The sequence below is a fragment of the Bemisia tabaci genome, chromosome 2 (genome assembly GCF_918797505.1).
Source record: "Bemisia tabaci chromosome 2, PGI_BMITA_v3".
In the NCBI taxonomy this organism is placed as follows: Eukaryota; Metazoa; Arthropoda; class Insecta; order Hemiptera; family Aleyrodidae; genus Bemisia; species Bemisia tabaci.
The window spans coordinates 60,219,763-60,240,401 of record NC_092794.1 but is presented as its reverse complement, the minus strand read 5'-3'; the positions used below and the strand labels follow the sequence as shown (position 1 = coordinate 60,240,401).

Below are 20,639 nucleotides of genomic sequence, written 5' to 3'. Positions count from 1 at the left end.
TTTTGTTGCACTGTGCTACTTGGGTTAAAATATTACTGAAGAAAGAAAAAAAAGGGGGGAATTAACAGCGAGCAAGTAGTTCTTGCTGTGAACTTGGAAAATTACTTTAAAAATTATCGGACAGGTATGAATTACTTGAATGATTCACCCACAAAACGAGCTATTCTTACCTCAGGGAGACGTACTAACAAATCGTGAAAACGATTAGGCTGCTGAGGAGCTGTATTTTCTACATAAGTCTTCAAACAACTCATATATCTTTCTAGTATTGATTCTAATTCACTAGTTCCTGCTCGATTAGCTGAAAAGAAAAAAACAAAAAAAATTACAACAAATATTGAGGTGAGCAATAATAAGAACGAGACAAGAGATTATTTTTAGTTAGTGAAAATCAAGAAATTTAAAATCTTCTTCTTTAAAAACTCACTACTTGTTCTTGAGCTCCCTGGACTATTTTTAAATGTATGATATTTAAAAATTTAAATTGAAAAGTGTGAGTGCTTAAAAACGGAGAAAGTTCCAATTTATTAATGTTCAATATTCGTAATATATTTATCCACTGATTTAAAAGGCCCTGAATGGCTGTCATTAGTTTGTGGTTGATAAATTGTTATTTTGATCAAATAAGACTGAGCTTGAATGATAAATCTCTGAAAGAAACGTATGCACTGTTAGAAACAATCAATGCACTGATAATTACCTTCAAATAAGTTTTCATTATAGGTGTCTTAATTTTAAAATTTCACTACCTATTTTCAGTGAATGATTGTTTTTGAATGAGCATCGTTTTGATTGTTCTTTCTGTAAAATTTTGGGGTATGTATGTGAAAGACACCAAATTTCAAGTTTGCTCCAAGGATGTAGGAAAGAATGTACACTTACAAGGATTGAGCATTATTATGACTTTCAAACAGACATATTCTTCCATACGTAGTTTGATGCGGCGGAACATAAGGGTAACATGTGTGATTTTTTCGACCATCAGTCCAACATCTTGCCTGAGCTGGTCCATCGTAATGGGTCGCCCCATCATTGATGTCAGACACGTTTGTAGTGTGCATAAATTATTTGATACCTGAGGAAAAATTTGAGTTGAATTATGAAATCAAAACATATTGCAGCATGAAGTGCACAAAAGACAACATTTGGCGCCTCCCTTGGGCAAATCATTTTCCTGACTAAATGTTAGAAGATAGGTGCATTTAAAGAGACAAAATTTTGACCCTACAGTCAACAACTTGCGAAAAGCTACAGGACATGAACAAATGAGCCCCTTGATGACTTTGTTTCAACCTCCGGCTCAAAAGAACATGTCAAAGGTGGTTTTTTCCATAATTCATTGAACGTTAGTGGCTTCCCTTTTGTGGATACAGCCAGACAAAATTTTCGCCCAGAGAGCCACAGCTTAATGGTATCTCATAGAATTTGATTTTTGCTTGTTTCATTTTCCATACTGAAGCTTTTGCCCTTCACGACACTCTTTAAGAGACCTCTAAAAATTGTTATAAATGTATTTCTAAAAACGGCTATTTATTTGAGGTATGCTTTGTACCCATAGAAGCTTGAGATATCTCGAGTTTCAAAAATAAAGGACACTTTTGTTTGAGGAGGGGCTTCACATCCTCAGTAAGGAGGGGCAGGGGCAGTTACAGGAATAAAATATTTTCAATTGCTTTTTGAGAAATTACTATGAATGGTTGAAAATTTTACACACAGAAATGAAACAATGGATTTCAAACAGTAAAAGTTTGATGAAAAATCGTGTGGGACTCACTTGTTGCGTGAAATCCGCTTCAGTGCCGTCAGTGCTAGTGGAACCGAGTTTGTGAGCTCCGTGAATTGCTTGATATGCAGATGTTGTCAGTACGAGTAGCTCATGCCACTTATGAGTTAGTAATTTCGTATGTACCTGAAACCAAGAGATAATGAGTCATAAGAGAAAATTACAAAAAAGCACTTAGCTTTATTAGAGACAATTCCAAAAAGATGTCTTTGAAATACAATCTCCTACTCCTGGTCTTTTCAAGATTGCAGCTGGTGATTCAGAGTTACAAGTGAGGATTTGATTTCAAGTACTGATTCCATGGGTCAAAAAGGACTTTTTCGGGGTATATATAACATTACATCGAAAACTACACAGCCTTACTACCCCCCCCCCCTCTCAAAGTTTGAAAAAATAATTTGCTTCTTTACTTTCACTTCATTTTTTCTTAAAACATTGCAGCAACATTAATGGATCAAATTAATAAGAAGTTAGTAGTCAGATAAGTTATTTTGAGTGGTTTTTTTTTTTTTTTTCATTTTTTATCTTAAAAAAATTTAACTTCTTAAAATTGAAGGAAGGGGGGTCAGACCTTCGAGAGGCCAAAATTAATTTCTGAAAAATATAGGTAGCCTCACCCCACACAAAAAGAGATTTCTCCCTTTCCTTTCATCTGAAACCAAAAATGAACAGGCACCTTTTGAGATTCTCAAAAATGTGAGATGAAACATGAAATACTTACTTCTACAGGTAATTCTAAGTAAAAAGGAAGCCGTTTCGTCCATTGAACTAATTTATAAACAATTGAATCTCCTATTTTCATTAGTTTATCAGATAAATCTGATTTATGCTCCAGAAGATCATCCAGATTCTGCAAAAGAAAAAAATATTCTCATTACTAAAAGCAGAACAGTGAATCAACCTAGTGCTACCAATTGGTGCTTCTTTTTTTTCAGGCATCTTCTGATCTGTGATTCCTTCATGCTTCTCTTGCTAGTTAAAAAACTGGAAAACATGAAAGAACTTAAAATTGTTCTCTTGACTGCTTAGGTACAACCGCCTAAGTCTATAAAAACATTCATTCCAGGATGGAAAAAATGAAAAGTTTCAATGAGCTGGGAGCAAAATAGAATTTAATGAGTTCATAATTCCGAATACTTGTGGAGCTCCTAATCTATTCTAAACACAAAAATTTACTTTAACTGCTTTCCTTATTGGAATTGCCACTTTAGTTCCAAATTTGCCCATTGAATCCATATCAATAGATAAAAGATTCAATTAGTTGTGGTTAAAAATGGGGATACTGCAGAGTGAAATACTTACTTGAAGAGTTGCTATATCTTGAAATTCATCACAGTCTACTAAGCCCTGTATCATTGACAGGGTGGCATCGAGTGTTAAGTTTCGATCACGCGACGAGCTGACAGTATTATCCAATCTTTGCCGCAAGTGAACAACCTGTAGAAATATGATACAATTTTGAATTATAAAAACAGCTATAATTGAAACTTTGATATAGTTTGATTTTTGTTCTTTAATCTTGTGAAAATAAGCTTTGGGAGAGGAGAAATATTAATCATTTTGGCTTACAACAAGCAATGACAAAAGTACTTATAAATAAGAGATAAATGTATGGTAGTAAATTAATTTGAACAGGGACAATAGGTGTGCTTTCCTCATAAAGCAAATGCTTGCTCTTTTCTTCCACAAAATCAGGATCTATGAGCCGAAAAAATGAAAAATTTGTTGGAATTTTAACTTACCTCACTCGGATTAGTTAGTGCAGTTTTAAGAATTGTGCCATTGACAAGATGCGCAGGAATGGTTGGCTCTGGTCCTTTGTTTGGCTTACCCTCAAGTTTTAACTGCCCATTTCTTGTATTCTTCTTATGCTTTTTATACTTAACCTGTAATCAAATTGAAAAATTTAGCATGAAGAGACATAAAAAATTCATAGAGTTTTATCAAAGTTTAGTGGATGGCATCTAAAATGTCAGAGAAAGAGAGCTGTTCCATGTGGACGCGCGTAGAAAATTCTAAGAAAAGAGCTAGGTACTTGGTATTGGATACCTTTGATCTGGATGAAGGTTATTTTAGAAAATTATATTAATTAATGGTGCCTGAGGGCACTTGCACTCCTTAAAGAAATCTTTCAATCTTTCAGATGAGCATAATGAGTAAAAAGTAAGTCGAATCCAAGGTCAAGATTATCACATTATAGCATTTCTAATGTCAACTGGTCTGCAAAATTTAAAGAATGAATAATGAATATTACCCAACTCAAATGAAAAAATAACAGGGTCTCAAAAATGGCTTAAAATCTTGCTAACTATAAAACTATGAACGAAACAAAACTTCTAAAAATGATTCAGAGCCTCAAACTGAGATATATTTTTGGACCATTTTGATTGGAATGCTTCCCTTAGGTACATTTGTCTCTAGATTTTTAGTACCTACCTACTCTCTGTAAAAAACAATGTATCGTTAATTGAATTAAAATAATGCGTATCTGCATTGCAATGTTTCAAAATCTCTGACTACATTCTATCTTTAAAAAAAAAAAAAAAAAAAAAAAAAAAACCAAGCAGTTAAAATACCTCCTTGGAATTTTCTGTGAAAAAGTTTGAATCAGTGAATAAAATTCACAGAAAAGTTCAGGAAAAACTGTTGGTTGATTTTCTTTGGAAAAATTAAAAAAAAAAAAATTGAGCAAAGATTTACATCGTCACAATCGGAAACACGCACTTTCCTAATGCAGCCATTGGTATACAACACTTTTTCCTTTAGATAAGAGCGCTCCTTCCAAGAAATGTAACATATCCTAATTTGGGACTGAATGTTTGATGCAAAACATCCAGGGAGCTAATTGACCTAAGTTGCAAAAACCGGAATCTCTTGAAACGTACCTTGTACAAATTGTAAACAGCTCCAGAATTCCGACCTCCAGGCATTCTATCCTCTCGAACAGCTGTTAACAAACAGAATTAAATCAGTGATCAAGCAGGAGTGCAGCGAGAGTTGGTTCCTATTCCTCTTTACATCAGATTACAACATGGCATAGGTACACAGCACATTTGTTTCAATTCGTTCTGTTGTTTTCATTTCACATTCAAACTAAAAGGCTTGGCCGGCTGGGCTCCAGGAAAAACTGTGGCATCTGTTAAAAGTTTCTAAGTCCAATATTAATGGAGACTGGGGGGTCCGCCCCCTGGCAGCCTGACACCAGGTATATAATATGTATCACTGCCAGCCTAATGAAAAGTATCGAGAAAGTTTAAAAAATACAATTCAGCAAAAAAAATTAAAAGCCCCTGGTAAAAATTGGCAATACGAGCTGCGTTTCAAAATACCGTAGTGGTTCTTAAAGCCGACTGAAGAGGGCGATAGAAAATCATATAGCTGGCTGTAGAAAGTGGAAAAAATCATGCGGCCGGGCTACACGAAGCGATAAAAAATTATACAGCCGGGCTATAGTTCCTATCGCCGGGCTTTACACTTTATCGCCAAGCTGTTGCTTTTTCGCCATCGGCTATAAAAGGCTATAAGAAATTGTGCAGAAATTCGTGTGCTTTGTAAATCCTTAAATTTGTACGGAATCACCTTAATAGTTACAAAACGCACATTATATTTTCCTTTACTACATATTTTTTTTCATCAATTAAAATGAGAATAATCCATACAGAGTGTGCAAACATTTCAAAGCCATGAATTGAAAAACGCTGACTCCACGAGATTAAATATTAGGGCCTAACACAAAGCGGAGCGGCGGCGCACTGGCGCCTACAAACCTAACAGGGATACTTCACGCATTGCGCAATGCGTGAAGTATCCCTGTTAGGTTTGAAGGCGCCAATGCGCGTTTTGCGCTCTCTGCCCGCCCGCCGCGCCGCAGCATGCCACGGCGCTTGAAGCAACTATTTCACACCAGAGGTATTGCACAGTATCGTACGAAATTGAAGGCGCTCCAACTTATTAGGAATGGCAGGCATCCTTCAAGAGTACGGAGCTTTCCTCGCAAAATAAATCAAGATAGTACGGCCCAAAAAGAGAGCAGTATTTCAAAAACTAACTAAGTCCTAGCATCCGTAATTAGTAACGTTTAGCTTACACTTTATCGCCTGGCTGTTGCTTAATCGCCATCGGCTATGAATGGCTGTAAGAAATTGTGTTGCCGGCCATAGCTATTGGAAATCTACAGCCGGCTGTAGGTCTATGGTATTTTGGAACACAGATTCTACTGCCAATTTTTACCAGGGGCATCATGGCATGATTATATGAGAGGAGGACTGAACAATTGGACTACATTTTCCGATAAGAAACTCATATTTTTGGCTCGCGTTATTTCTACAAGAAGCGGAATGAGCATTCTCCCAGCCCTTTCTCTCCTTCAAAAACTTAATTTAAGTAACACGATTCTCAATTGAAAATTTGTTTCTTCATGTTTCATTGCCCCCTTTGAAATCGGAAAATCCAAGAATATCCCGTATAATTTCCTGTAGGTTCCTCACTTAGCTTGAAAATCTAATTTTTTTTTAAAAAAAACTCTGTGTAAACCTCAAGGAATGATATATTGATTTGCTCTCCTTCCAAAAAATAAAATTAGAGCAGTGATTTTTAAACATCGCAAACTCGATACCTACGTGATCTACTAGTTTCACCCCCGATATAATTATACTAAACAGCGTGTACAATTTCAGCCTTACGATTTTAATTTATGGTAGGATAGGATACGATTATTTAGGATTCACTCATACCTCGTAATTATTTGGCCTCAACAAATAATTTTGTGTTCGAATTTTTTTCGTGGAAGCAACTTAAATTCAGGAGATTCAACTCTATCCGTTTTCACTTTGAAAAGGAAGGGGGGGGGATGTCATAGCGCAAGGAGAGGAAAAGTATAAACATACACACAAACAGTTTTTTGAAAATAGAAGTGACAGCGATAAAACACTAACCTTGTAATACCATTCCTTGCTCTATACATTTCTTGAAGCGACAATATTGACATCGGTTTCTTTGGGCCTTGGTGATTTCACAAATGCCATCTGCAACGCAAGTATAGACTCTCCTATTCTGCACGGTCCTCTTGAAAAAGCCTTTGCACCTATCAAGAAAAAAGAAGGTCCGTTTATTATAACTTATCTGGCTGAGCACTTGAGTTAAGGGTTGGTACCTCCTCTACCTCTGTTAGACCATGGGGCACTTTGTCTTCGAGGAGTTGGCACAAAAACTAAGAGCAAAGCCGGTTATTGGAAGTTTTGTCGGCGCTAACTCAGAGCCGACTGGTAGGTGCACAACTTGTGTACAATTTCGGTAGAAACACGATGGCACCACTGGTTCTCTCTAAAACGAACCCTCAAGCTCAAAAAATCCCTCAAAGTCGAGGCTGCGGTGGCGAGGATCCCCCCCCGCCGCTACGCGAGAGCCCACCTCTTTATCCAGTCAATGCACGAATAGGGAGCTGATACATTAGCGGGGTTGCCACTTTGTGTAGAGGATTCAAGGCTGGAATCGAGACGACCCCCCTGATGTATGCTCTCTATCTAGGCATGGAGAGCTCGACTGGATATCTGGATACAGAGATGGACTTGAAGACCCCCCCCCCCCTCCCCCTTAAGGCCTTAACCAAGAGATCGTTTTTTATTAGCTGTGGTGCTAGTTTCAGAGAAAAACAGGCTACTCTTTCCGTGCACATGGGCATTTGGACTGAGTCAAGCAGAAAGGAACCAGACCGACATTCTGGATAAAAATTGAGTATCGAGTGTTGAGTTAACACTACCTGAAGTGACTACTAGATACTGAGATTCGCATTAGCCAGAAAATGAATCAACACTGTTTTTGTCTGCCAGTAGCAAAGTTTAAACAACTTGCAACAAAATCGTTGATTCTTGCAACTATAGATTGATGTCTTGACGTGCAGATTGCTTATCCGCCCCGAGGAGCTATCATTGTCGAAACTCGTTGCATTAAGTTGAAACATGTTTCGACTCAAGTATTGCTGGTTGCCTATCTTTGGTTTAAACAACTCGGTGCAGCAATTTATAGCCAATCAAGCAGATCTGTCGTGCTAACTTTGATGTTCGATAAAGCTCGCCGAAATTCAGTGACACTACCTGACCAAAAGATGACCGAAGTTGAGCTGAGATTCGTATTTAGCCAGAAAACTGTCAACTAGTGCAACTATGACATTGAATAATGCTACTTGTGTGTGCGGAGTTGGGGGTGGAAGGGGGTTGTGGTTACTGTGGCGGTCTTACCCTTCGCAAGTGATGATGCCGTAGTGGAGTCCGGTGGCCTTGTCCTCGCAGATCATGCAGATCATGGGCTGCTCGTCCTCCTCGGTCTCCTCGTGGATCTTCTGGACGACGGGGCCCGGGTTGAGGGCGTGCCCGGCCGCGTGGGCGTCGCCGTTGGCCTTGATGTAGGGCACCGGCCAGCAGGAGCTCGGGGGCCCGGCCCCGTAGGAGCTCAGGTTCAGCGCCTGGATCTGTTGCGAGGCGGGCAATTGAGAGAGATCTCCCGCCCAGAGCTTCTCCATGTTGAGCGGCGCCGGGAACACCGAGTACGGGCGGAGGCTGAGCTGCTGCTGCTCCTGCCCCAGGTTGAGCAGGAGCTGAGCCGCCGACTCCTCGCTGTTCCCCATCGTCCCCGTCGAGAGCGGCGACTGCGAGGCCGACGGCGACCACGAGCATGACGTCGACGCTGCCACCATCAGTTGCTGCGGCGAGTGGAGCTGCTGCTGCTGCTGCTGTTGTTGCTGCTGCTGCTGCGATTGCTGCTGCTGCTGTTGTTGTTGCTGCTGCTGGTTGGACTCGTTGGGCTGGGACCAGACCATGGTCCTCACGCCGCCGGCTTCTCCCATGATGACGGTGGGCGTTGTGCGGACGCTGGTGGTGACCGGCTTGAGTTGAGGCGAGGAGAGCGGGGGCTTCATCTGATCACAGTAGTTGGCGCCGCCGATGAGCTCCGGGCGGACGCCGTTGATGCGGCCGCCGCTCGGGGCCATCGGGGTCGTCACCGGGCTCACCATCGGCGAGCTCACCATCGGCGAACTCACCCTCGTCCCGGGCGCCACCGTCGAGACCCAGAACGTCGTGCTCGGCGAGAGCGACGAGGGGCTCGCGCTCGAGGTGAGCACCGACTCCCGCCTCTGGATCGGGGTCGCCACCCTGCTCTCGAAGCTCAGCTGCTCCTTCGCCGCCTCGCACCGCTCTCCGCTGAGCCGGTTGTTGGCCATCGTTGAGACCACCACACCCTGCTGCGCCACCAACGCCCACGAGTTCGGCGTCACGACCGATTCCCGCTGCTGCTGTTGCGCTTGCGGCGGGGGTGCTTGTTGCTGCTGCTGCTGCGTAGGTTGCTGTTGTTGATGATGATTTTGCTGCTGCTGCTGTTGTTGCTGCTGTTGTTGGGGACTTGGCTGCAGCTGCTGATGTTGGTTTTGTTGTTGGTTTTGCCGATGGTTCTGTTGCAGCTGTTGCTGGGGTTGGAGGTGCGAGTGGTGGTGTTGGATGAGCAGGAGCGTCTGTTGAGGGGAAGCTCGTTGCCTGTCTCCGCCTCCGTCGAAGACGCTGTTGTTGATCTCTTGCTTCACTTTCAGGCACCTTTCTAAATGACTATCGCTTATCCTTTCTTCTTTGATGCACATGGATTTCACCGTCCGCTCCTCTTCGACCGGCGACGGGAGTTCCGGTAGAACTGAATCCGGGGACGCCGTCCTGAAAGCAGAAACGAAATTTTTGTCCCAAACGTTCGGCAACTAAAAAACTGACTCAGGGAAACTGTGTTGCAATTGATTACATTTGCAATCTGGACTAAATCGGCGGTAAAAACTGTGTGTGACATAATTACTATGCACACAAGTGACTCAGGGAGAATTATAGTCCAATGCAAATGCAGTCTATTCTATTTAAGGTTTCCACTCTTGGATATTATTGTGCTTTACATCCTCGTCATGGTAAATTCATTAAGAGGAATAATGATTTAAGAAATAATGCTTATGCGGAACTAAACCATTACATTACATTAAAAAGATCTTGAAATTTTGATAATAGAAGGTTCAAATAATATAATCGTTGAAGGATTATTCTCAATAATGTTGACAGGGCATGCAAAATAAATTCAGTGAGCTGAAAAAGCTCTCTGTCTAAAAACATGAGAGAATGAATATTTAATGACGAGTAGGTACATACCTGTCACGAATGGTGCCAGGACTTGGTGATGCCCTGACAATTTCCATTTTGACGCAGGGTGAGCCAGGCCCCACGACGTCAGGAGAGGACGTGCTAGTGTCGGCTACGCTTTCTCCTGAAAAAATCATGGAGAGAAAAAAGTCGCATGAGACAATGATAGAAGAAATGCATGCAAAAAATGGATGGACCTGTAGCTATGAGCTTTGATGACTTATGTGCGACGTTTACATCCACGCTTTTTTTAACTTATTGTTAGCTCGGGAAGGTACGTTCAAAATATCATATCGACGGTGAAACTACCAAACCACGTATCTCGTTTGCGGTGTTCAAAAATCTACGCTCGCATACTTTATTTTTTTGAAGTAGACCAAATACAATATCATTCCTTGAAAATTTTCCGGAATTTTCTCCGCACAAAGCGGAGAAAATTCCGTGAAAATTTCAAGGACTGGACGTTAGTAGTTTTTTACTTCAAAAAATAAAATGTGAGCAGTAGAGTCTGACGACGTCGCAAACCGAGATACGTGGTTTGGTAGTTTCACCGTCGATATGTGGTCGTCGTCATGCTCCTATCAGAATAATCGGCCAAACCGAGGTGGTGAGAATTTCTTTCAGCAATCTGCAGACATCGACATTGGATGAAAATATCTGAAGTTGTGTCGCGAAAGTTGTAAGGTTGTTATACGTATAATTGTTTAGTCATATTCTTCTCGAGTAACTGGACTCCAAGCTTTCAGTTTTTCCATTCAAAGAGATGGTATAAGAAAAAAAATTCTGATTCGATGGTCGTAAAAACTCATTTTTAATGGTAAAAACTCAAGAATTAGGAAAAACGGTATTGTATATTTCGTGATATCTTCTGTTATTGTCGTATTCTGGAATAGCATTTGCTTAGTGGGAGCTATATTTCTGGCTAGTCTAAAAAAATGCAGATAAACGACATTCTGTATTATCGAGCGGAGTTCAAAGCGAACGAGCAACAGAGAACGTTTTTCCTTCGTAAGAGCGAGTAGGCAAAAACACATTCCTCCACGTGAAAGTAATCGCTATTCAAGGAACTTTCAGCGTGCTCTTGCAAAATTTTAAAGGATCTTACGATGTACACCTCGTCCACCGAAGTACAAGTTCATTACTTAAACCCAGGTAAGGAGTGAACGCTTTTCACATTTCACTTTTAGAGAAACTTCTCTAGATCGTTTCGAATTATACCATGGAAATAACAAACCCGTATCTGGATATTACCTGATGTGTATGCTCTACAAGTTCTCTCTCGATTTTTTCCTTCCTATTTGCAAGATGAAATTCATGAGGAAAATCGTTCGAGTCAGGATTTGACAGAGTTGTCTAGAGTTTCATGGGAAAAATGAATGATTTATCCGTAATTGGAAACCTATCGCGAATACTTAGAGACCTTTAGCTGCAGGAATACTCTCTCAGGTGATAAAAGACGTTACCAAACATAAGGCTTACTAAAAGAAAATAGAAAAAAAAAATAAAAAAAAAAAATAAAATAACGAAAAATCCTACGGACCCTGTACTGAATAATTTTTTCCCCGCGTAAAAACTTGAATTTCTATGAAAACCTTAAGTAGCAGAAACAAGCAACTTTTGATAAAACGTCCGATAATTTTTTTCCAAAAAAGAGAAGCTTAAGTCGTGAATACTAACTTTTTTTCTCGTGAAATATATCTCCTCTCGAAATTTACGGGGGTTGGAGTGTAGAGGGGGGGAGTAGTTTTGATCCTCAAGTTAAGGAACAAATGCATGTAGAAAATGAGGTTAACTAAGGTCTTCTTAGAACACATTCTCTATGAATAGGGTTAGACGTATCCCGTCGCGATAAGAACGTTGAAGACGCAAGAGGCATGTAAAGTGAAGTGTTTATTGTGACCTAGTTGCATGGAGTTAGATAAGGAGACTGGGTCGTTGACCACGAAACAGCCTTAGGGGTCATGAATAATAACTTCATATTCGAGTGCGAATTATTGACTCTTGCTTGAACCGTCTTAAAAAGATTGCAAACCGAGGCATCGAATTCGGACGAATGTCTCTCAACTCTTGAGACAGTTTCTAGTTTTTTCCTCCTTCGAGTTATCATGGAAATCGCTCAAAAAACAGTTCAATTTTGACATATCCAAAGCTTCGACATAAGGTTTATGAGAGAACACGAATGAGGCTCCCTATTAAAAATTAAATGTTTCCAAAAAAATTATAAACTGACGGCTTTCAAAGAATTATGACATGAGGGAAACATCATTCATTTCTCCAGAGGATTCAAGTAAAAAATATCTTGAAATTAAAAGTACTCACCGTCGCTACTGCACCGAGAATCTAATTTGCGTCGCTTCAACTTGAGGTCTTGAAAAAGGCTCATGGTATTTAAGTCACATGGGGGTCTTGTCAGGGTCATAATTCCTGCACAAACAAAAAGAAAAAAATATGAGATAAAATGCGAGAGCACAATTTTTTCCCCAAAACATACGAATAGTGTTGAGCATGCTTTCAGACACAGAAAAACTTATTCCAGTAACAGGCAGTGTAAGTAATACCGCTATAAAATGACAGAAATAAAGAAATTATTTACTTCAAACCGATGATTTGTACCTACCATGATTTGAGAGTGGTAGTTTGATCCGCTGGGATATAAAACTCAAAATTTCAATAGCCTCCATTTCGAAGAAGTTATTAAAGACTTTGAAAGATTTTGCCAAAAATCTTTTTCCATTTTCTAAAAAAAAATGTGTTTTTATGGTTACTTGTTGTAAATGAGGAGCTACTATTTGAAACATTGAAAGTTTTCCAAATAAGTTAGAAGTAAAAATTGTCCTAGAAGTTTCTCCCTCTAGCATAATTCTGTCATATTGTGGAGAACATGGTTCATCGGTATCATTTTGGAATAAAACATCAAGAAAAAGGAGGAGCACAGGAAGCTGTTGGCGTTAGCACTCTTTCATGATATTTCCTAGTGCAAACTGAAAAAAATCGGCTGAAAAAATCATAGCTTGTAGGCTCATTTTATAGATAACGCCGTAAAAACAGAGAAGAAACGATAAAAAGTGAGGACACCAAAACTAGGCGAAATGTGATAAGATTTAAGCGTGTGATTAAGAATTTAACTCATTCTTGCCGGTGGAACATTGAATTTGTCTCTTCAGTATAGTTTTCAATAGTGGCATGTCTGCTCGCAACATTTTATCAATTTACTGTCGTTATCTCAACGCCAGTCATTAACCCAATTCCCTTGTTGGATTAATCACACTTCAAATGGACTTAAAAACCATTTCCCCGATTTTTTAATACATCTATATTTGCCGCATGCGTCTCGAATGAGAGTCTTTTCTTACATTCTTCAGGGACAGCGAAACTGAAATGCTAACGGTAATGTCATGCAGGGATGAATTGGGTACTTTTTGCCACTTTTTTTTTTCTAAGTGAAGAGTAATCATATGCTTTAAAATGACAGGATTCACATCTGAGGAAAACTCATGACAGTATATGCGCGATTGCATGTTTTTATATTTGTCATAGGTTTTCTTACATCTTTATCTATGCTAATTCTAGATGCCAAAATCGTCGAACAAAGTGCGTGCAGACGCGAGAGGTTTGAGAAAAAAGATACGCAATACGCAAATTGTGGGCTAGGACGTGGATTTCAGACTTTATATACGTGTCGATTATGATTTTCGACAAATTTTACCTTTAGAAGCTATATTCTCTGAACTACATCTCTTAACTGCAACAGACCCATTAAACCTAAAATAAACTCGACTAAAATAACTTTTCTTAAACATCACGCGCTGAGAACTGAGGTTCAAACGTCACGGCAAATATCAAGTTAGAATACGGCCAAATAAACGAGCGCTATCCTCTTCGATAAGTTGAGTTGACAGGAAACTCTCAGTCTTTGCACGACGCGTCCGCGAGCGCCTTCAGTTTTTTCGATACTTCACGCCTTACCGGGAGGTTAGTTTAGATGCGTTACCGCGCCTAACCCAACTTGAGCTAGAGTAAGCGTCTTCCGCGATCGAAAGAGAAAAGAGGATGCTCAAAGGCAATAAAGGAAAGTAATCTTTAATTAAATTGTACTCCAGACCATTTCAACATTAAACGAGCAACTTAAAAAATAAAATAACGTGACTAAAGTAAGGCTCGAACCGGTCCGTTGAACCTGAGAGGCGCATGAGCAAATTAACAAAATCCAAATATTAATGAGGCCCTTCCTAAAAATTCTTATCCAACTACGAAAGTGAGAAGATTTAAGGACGTAAACCATTAAGAGTATCGATAAATGATTGTTATGAAAGTAGGAATGTGTATCTTCTCTGAATAAAACTCCAATGCGTCGGTAACATTACAGAGGAAAAATTAAATCAAAAGAATCATCTGCTTCTTTCAGCGTTCTCAGACAGAAAACAAACACAATAGTACATCAAGTGCACGGTTTCGACATTATATCCCTCATACGGGGAGTAAGATTGAAAGCCAAATAGACAGCAACCTTTTTAGATTTTGTGTGTGTGTGTGTGTGTGTGTGTGGACAGCGGAACTAAGATGAAGAATGCGCCGAAAGAGCCGCGGTTTGGGGTCGTCGAAAACCCGGGCCTCTGATTGGTCGACGAGGGAACTTTCTCTGATTGGCTGATCCGACAGCCATGGTGGATGCGATGGTGATGGTGGTTAGCGAGAGCTCAGTTCTGATTGCTCAATAGGTTACGTAAACGTAATGCCCGCGCAGACGCTCGCGTCTCCGCTACTTACACTCTCGCTCTCGGTCGAGCAGCATGACAGCATGAATGGGCGGAAAAGGAGAAAGTCGGCGAATCGGAGCCGCATCAAAAAACACCTAACTGCAATGGAGTTCAATGGAAGTTACGAGTTTCTTGCTCAGCAGGACAATCCACACTTACAATATCCCTCTGTTCCGACTCCGAGTTCGAGACAGCGTCCACGAAATCCGCCATATTTACCCCTCGTCTAAATTGGAATATTTCTAAGCTTTATTTCTCCATGTTGATTCATCTGTCAAAATTCGTCGTTCCCCCACGAAAGAACGTAACTGCACTGCAGTGTTGCCAAATTTCCCCACGAAAATTGATTTTTTACGACGAAAATCTTGACCACTTTTAATTGAAAATCGTACTGATTTTTCTTCAGATCTCATGCAAAAGTCAGACAGAATTTCGACAAAAATTACACAGGAACATTCGTGCTAAATACTGAATTGTTGGGGTCGATTTTGCAACCTTGGAATGGAGTTACGTTCGTTCGTCCGGGGAACCACGAATTATCGCAATTATCGTCAAAATCGCTCAAAAATTCTGGGTGTGCTGATACGTTTTCGGGGCCCTTTCCTATCAGGTGGGCCCCTTTCTAACTAACCTAAAGTCCTCCTTCAGGTGGGTTTCTCAAATTTTGAGGACCCCTACATGAAACCTGCCGGGGCCCTCTGAACCCTTAAACCTTGAAGTGGCGGAAGAGCGGAAAACTCGGAGAGATTCCGATTTTAAAGGTCTCCGTTACTCCCGTCTTTTTTTCTTACATGTTTTCCGGGAGATAGAAATCGTTATGAAAGGGATTATTTTGCAAACGTGAATAAATTCTTCTCGAGGGTAGTTTTACAAACCAGCAAAACTAAAATTCCTCTGTGGTGTTTTTGTTGTTGTTTTTTGCTTATTTTTTATTTTATTTGTTTAAATTTCATTTTATGGATTTCGTCCCAACAGGCTGAAGCTTACTAATATGCAAAGACCTGACGGTACCAATATTACTAATAAGGTCCAGCATTTATGATGCGCGAGTCGGCACAGCATTCAATTGGACTGCATTTTGCAATTTGGACCTGTAAATTCTGGCTCATCTGAAAGAACACGTATGTGCATAGGGAAACTAATGGCACATACGTTGTTTTTAAACCGGGCTAGAATTTATAGTTCCAAATTGCGAAATGCAGTCCAATTAGCGGAACTCGATCGGATTACATTTTACGGATTCTTATGCCGCCTCTGGTCACCGCTTTGCGAGCCTCAATTGGACTGCATTTTGCAATTTGGATCTATAAATTCCGGCCCGGTTTAAAAACAACGTATGTGCCATTAGTTACCCTGCGCACACAAGTGTTTTTTCAGATGAGCCAGAATTTATAGTTCCAAATTGCAAAATGCAGTCCAATTGCCGTGCCTTAAGATCTTCCTAATATACGCGAAATTACAGGAAGGAAAGGCGCAACATAAGCAAATGCATTATATTCCCCTGGGTTGAGGAATGGTACGAAGTTGATCTATTTTTGCTTCATGGAATTACATAGAGGTGCACTGTGCAGATTACGAATGGGGCTAGAAAGAAAATGAAAAAGTGCGAGCGCTGTGCAAAAGTACGCTTGTGTCGGGATGCTCGGGCCCATTTTCCAAGTCGAAGTCGGACGGCGAAAAAAAAGAGGAGGTGCAAAATGAGGATGGGAACGCGGTGTCACCTCTGAGTAAGTTCACCGGTGCGAACGACGCTAGGACACGGCTCGCCGGGATGCGCTCGAGAGAGAGAGGGGAACGAGAGAGGAGAGCGAGAGAGACGGAGGATAATTGGATGTAAAGGAGACGGAGAGCTTATAAAAGGCAAAAGATTAAAAGTGAAGAGGGAGAGAGATGGGGTGGGGCGCGGGGGGAGCGTGGCCCAGTTAGCGGGCATAGGGTAACGAACGGAGAAAGGGTCAGGGCTGTCGGCGCACTCTGCCGCCAAGGACGCCCTCGCAGTGCACAAGCGACGACACAGTCGCAGCCAGGCGCAGGCTCCCGATCAGCGCGACGCCCCAACCAGACGCCTCACTGCCACTACCGCACAAGCGACGCCCACTGTTGCCATCGCTCCCCGCTCCCCGCTCCGTCGCACAGTGGATCGAGTCGATAGGAGAGGCCGGACATAATTTGGAAACTTTAAACGCTAATATCTCCATTTATACAACATTTTGAGGTTCTAAAAGTGGTTCCATTGGTTTCCTCGTGAAATTTTCCGTTAGAAACACCCCGTAAAATTTAAAATATGACAAAATAAACATCAAAATTTACAGTTTTCGTAAAAAATTCCATGTCCGACCTCTCCAATGGACTCGGTCCACTGTGCGTCATTCCGACACTCGTGTTCCTCATTATACCTAGAGACAAAAAAAAATAGTCTCCCCTCATCTCTCGTCCGTGCCAAGATCCCCGGCATAACTGCACAGACCCCCCCCCCCCCCGGAAAAATATTTTTCGGCCCGTGAAAATTTTGAAGGATGGTCGTCTTTTTTTCACTTCCCGACCGAGACCGGATAAAAACTACCAATCGTTGGTGTTCGGAGAGACCGCTCACCCCAAAATTTCCCTGAATATATTTTCCCCCAAAAATTTCCGGTCTTCCTCTAAAAAATTCGAGGAAAATCAATTTTTTTTTCGTTTTACTTTCAAATGATTCATCCGAATACTCGTGAGACAGGCGAGAGCGAAGCCTGAAAGAATTATGACGTAGGAAAGAGGACAAGAGATGATATTCTCGCTCCATTGGCAGCGAGAGGAGCACCGACTCGAAATGAAGCTCGGCCGCGATCGGAAAGAGCCCCTTCAGACTTTAGGTTAGGCCAAAAGCGAAGAGGAGATCGAAACCCCGCAAAAAAGAGCCTTTCGCCTCTTTATCTTTGCTGGTTTTTTGGAAGCTTTGCTGCTCCATCAACTAGACTCTACATGTATTAAGGAGGATTTTAAGAATTTTTGATTCTCTCTAAAACAATAAAATTCCATGAGGTAACTTGCTACCTGGTCCAGTCCTGTTATCAAGTTTTTGAAATCGCTAGCAGTGTGGTTTACGTGACAAGAAGTGACAAAATAGGAAACTGAAAAAGGGGCGACTACCTGAAGTTGGGTCCGAAAGTCTCGAAATTCTCCCTACGAGGGAACTCCAATCGATGGGTATCTATGGTTTGGTGACGTCATAAAAAAGGGGCGACTACCAGAAGTTGGGTCCGAAAGTCTCGGAATTCTCCCTATGAGGGAACTCAAATCGATGGGTATCTAGAGTTTGGTGACGTCATAAAAAAAGGGGCGACAACCAGAAGATGGGTCCGAAAGTCTCGGAATTCTCCCTACGAGGAAACTCCAATCGATAGGTATCTGGGGTTTGGTGACGTCACGTCTGAACGAGTGACAGGAAGAGATGGTTGATGCCGATCGGCGAGAGCCGAGAGCGTTGCGGCGTAATAAGGCGGTTGCTGAGTAACATATTTTGACGAAATTGAAGCAATTCTCAACAATGCGCCAGGAGCCCTGACCCTCTCTCAGTTCGTTACCCTATGCCCGCTAACTGGGCCACGCTCACCTCGCTCCGTCCCGCGCGCCCCCCTGCGGTCCCCCACCACGGCTCAGTTGGCCACCAGTGCCTCACGCCACACGCCACACGCCACGCTCACTCACACAAACACACACTGGCGAAAAATAACTCAAGGACCGGGACGAACACCTCCCGTTGCCGCTTGCAGATGCACTCAAATAACTCATTCGCGCTGCCCTGCTGGCAGCATCCCGCTTTCCAGCCAACATACAAAATCCTGGGTGCTCTGTCCCTGCACCTAAAAAACGCGCGTCGTTTTTTTCTAGAAAAAGTGACTATATTCAAAAATCGTTTTATTTCCAGTGAGACGTGGATTCCTAGACTTAGTCTTCCGTAATGGACGTATTTCTGCCAAACAGAACTATGTGCATTACGGAGTGAGCCCTGTAATGCGTATGTTTTCATGGATCTCAGGGCTCGTGTCTTAATGCACACAGTGCCGTTTGGCAGAAATACGTCTAATTGTACATGAAAAAAGTCAAAGTGATGAATCAACTATTCGGGCAACTGGGGATAAGAGTGTCTTTTTGCGTCTGACCGTGTTTCCGAAGTATTGTGTCACGTGCGAAATTGTCATGGGTAAAGCCAGAGGCCGCCCTTCAGAAAATGTGTGAGATTTTGTGGAATAAAACGTGACATTACTCTGAGCTTTACCATTGTATTAAAATCATTTTTTTGGTAGGAGTGGCACAAACATTGGTCTTGATACTACTCGTTTTTCCGATCTTCTATCGCGGAGGCCCCCGTGTTCCCTCCTTAAGAGCTATGAAAATACCCCAGAATCTCTGTTGGGAGCTGGTGGAGTCCCCCAGACATCCCTCGATGGAGTGTTTTCTTTTTGTTTTTTTGTTTTTTGTTACCTAGACTCCCCCTTTAATGGAATGCTCCTCTAGCAACCCCTCAAAAGACTCCTACTTTCGCCCCTGCAGAGCGTATCTTGGCAACGGTGGTAGCATTTACTCTCGGGACCGCAACACTCAACTGCTGGTCTACCTACTAGGTGGATGTTGAATAACGTGTTGAGCGAAGATTGGTAAGGCCTGCATAGACGATCAAATTCCCGAACCAATTCCGATCAAAGTGGCATCAAAGTGTCGGGAGTCATCAGTCTCAAACTCATTAATTTGCTTCATTTTAAAATGAAAACTTGGCAGAAATGTTTCCTATGGCAGGAAATGATGAATGATGGCACTTCGTTCTGATCTTACTTTGAACAAAAAGTGCGGCCCGTCAAAATTTGATGGTAGATGATGACCATCGGTCATCAGCGTGTCTACTTCGATCGGAATTGGTTCGGAATTCGATCGTCTATCCAGGGCTAAAGATAGGTAAACTTGTTTGGCTCATTACGTAGTCCGAAGCTCATCATTCACCTCTCCAAGAGAAAGGCGATGACTGTTGCTGCCTCGTATGAAAGTGTTAAATCCCAAACGCTGACGTTACCGAGAAGTTAGCGGAGGGTCTCTCTTCGTCTCTGCGTCAGCGCAACATGGCGCACCTCCTACGTAGCGTATCTTAACGAAGTGGGTTACGTAATTCTCGGAGAGCCGGCAACGAGGAACGGGACTTACGACGTCTTGGTTCTTCGGTGACAATTTCCGCTTTAGTTACGGAGCGAGCGGAACGGCGCGGCGCGGCGGGTAGGTCGGAAGACGAGAGCGAGAGTGGCGAGCTGGTGGGGCATTGACGGAGACGGAGAGTGAAGGAACGGAAGGAGGCGAAGGAGGCAAGGAGCGGTGGTCGCGCGAAGGTGAGTCGGTGCCGTTGACTTCGCGATACTCGGTCGGGGACGCCGCTCGAGGTCGGCAAAACGCTGCGGTCGCACCGCACCGCACCGCCAAGCGCCGCGCGGCGCCGCCAGACGAAAACCTGCCGCGGCTGCTATCGCGGATACGGGCAGCGGCCAACTCATCGCCCTCGCCCGATGCATATTTTAGCGCCACCGAGATCCTGCAGGAAATACGGAGAGGATGGTGGCCAGAGAAGTCTTCATTTGGACGTATTTCTTTCAAACTGAACTAAGCGCCATCGGGGTAGGAAGGTAGAGTGTAGAGTGTAGGAGGTAGAGGTAGAATGCTTTTCCATGGCGCTTAGTTCCGTTTGACAGAACGCGCTATCCGGGATTCTAAATTCTGAAAAAGGAACTCAGATTGGCGCTTAGGTCCGTTTGACAGAAATACGTCCATTTTTACGTTGTGTCAAGCAAATGCAGGTTTAATGACAGTCGCGACAAAACTGTCAAACTACGGGAGCAATTGGACGTATTTCTGCCAAACGGAAATATATGCATTGTGACGTGAGCACTGTTATGCATATATTCTTATGGGTCTCAG

The 20,639-nt window shown here is 42.2% G+C and overlaps 1 protein-coding gene across 5 annotated transcripts in view; it reads right to left on the bottom strand.

The window, feature by feature from the left end:
* The window catches only part of LOC109042719 (nuclear hormone receptor 4), a 136,851-nt gene that overhangs the window by 8,310 nt on the left and 107,902 nt on the right, over window positions 1–20,639 (bottom strand). For 4 of the 5 annotated variants that reach the window (XM_072295975.1, XM_019059624.2, XM_072295976.1 and 1 more), the window contains exons 2-12: window positions 12,265–12,369; window positions 9,955–10,069; window positions 8,020–9,480; window positions 6,718–6,866; window positions 4,669–4,730; window positions 3,526–3,669; window positions 3,086–3,220; window positions 2,505–2,633; window positions 1,775–1,909; window positions 883–1,075; window positions 171–301 (exon numbers count right to left, since the gene is read on the bottom strand). In XM_072295975.1, coding sequence (XP_072152076.1) covers window positions 171–301; window positions 883–1,075; window positions 1,775–1,909; window positions 2,505–2,633; window positions 3,086–3,220; window positions 3,526–3,669; window positions 4,669–4,730; window positions 6,718–6,866; window positions 8,020–9,480; window positions 9,955–10,069; window positions 12,265–12,369 — 2,759 coding nt within the window. Of the gene's footprint in view, window positions 1–170; window positions 302–882; window positions 1,076–1,774; window positions 1,910–2,504; window positions 2,634–3,085; window positions 3,221–3,525; window positions 3,670–4,668; window positions 4,731–6,717; window positions 6,867–8,019; window positions 9,481–9,954; window positions 10,070–12,264; window positions 12,370–12,562; window positions 13,219–20,639 lie in introns of those variants that run through there. The other variant, XM_072295974.1, reaches the window with a different exon arrangement.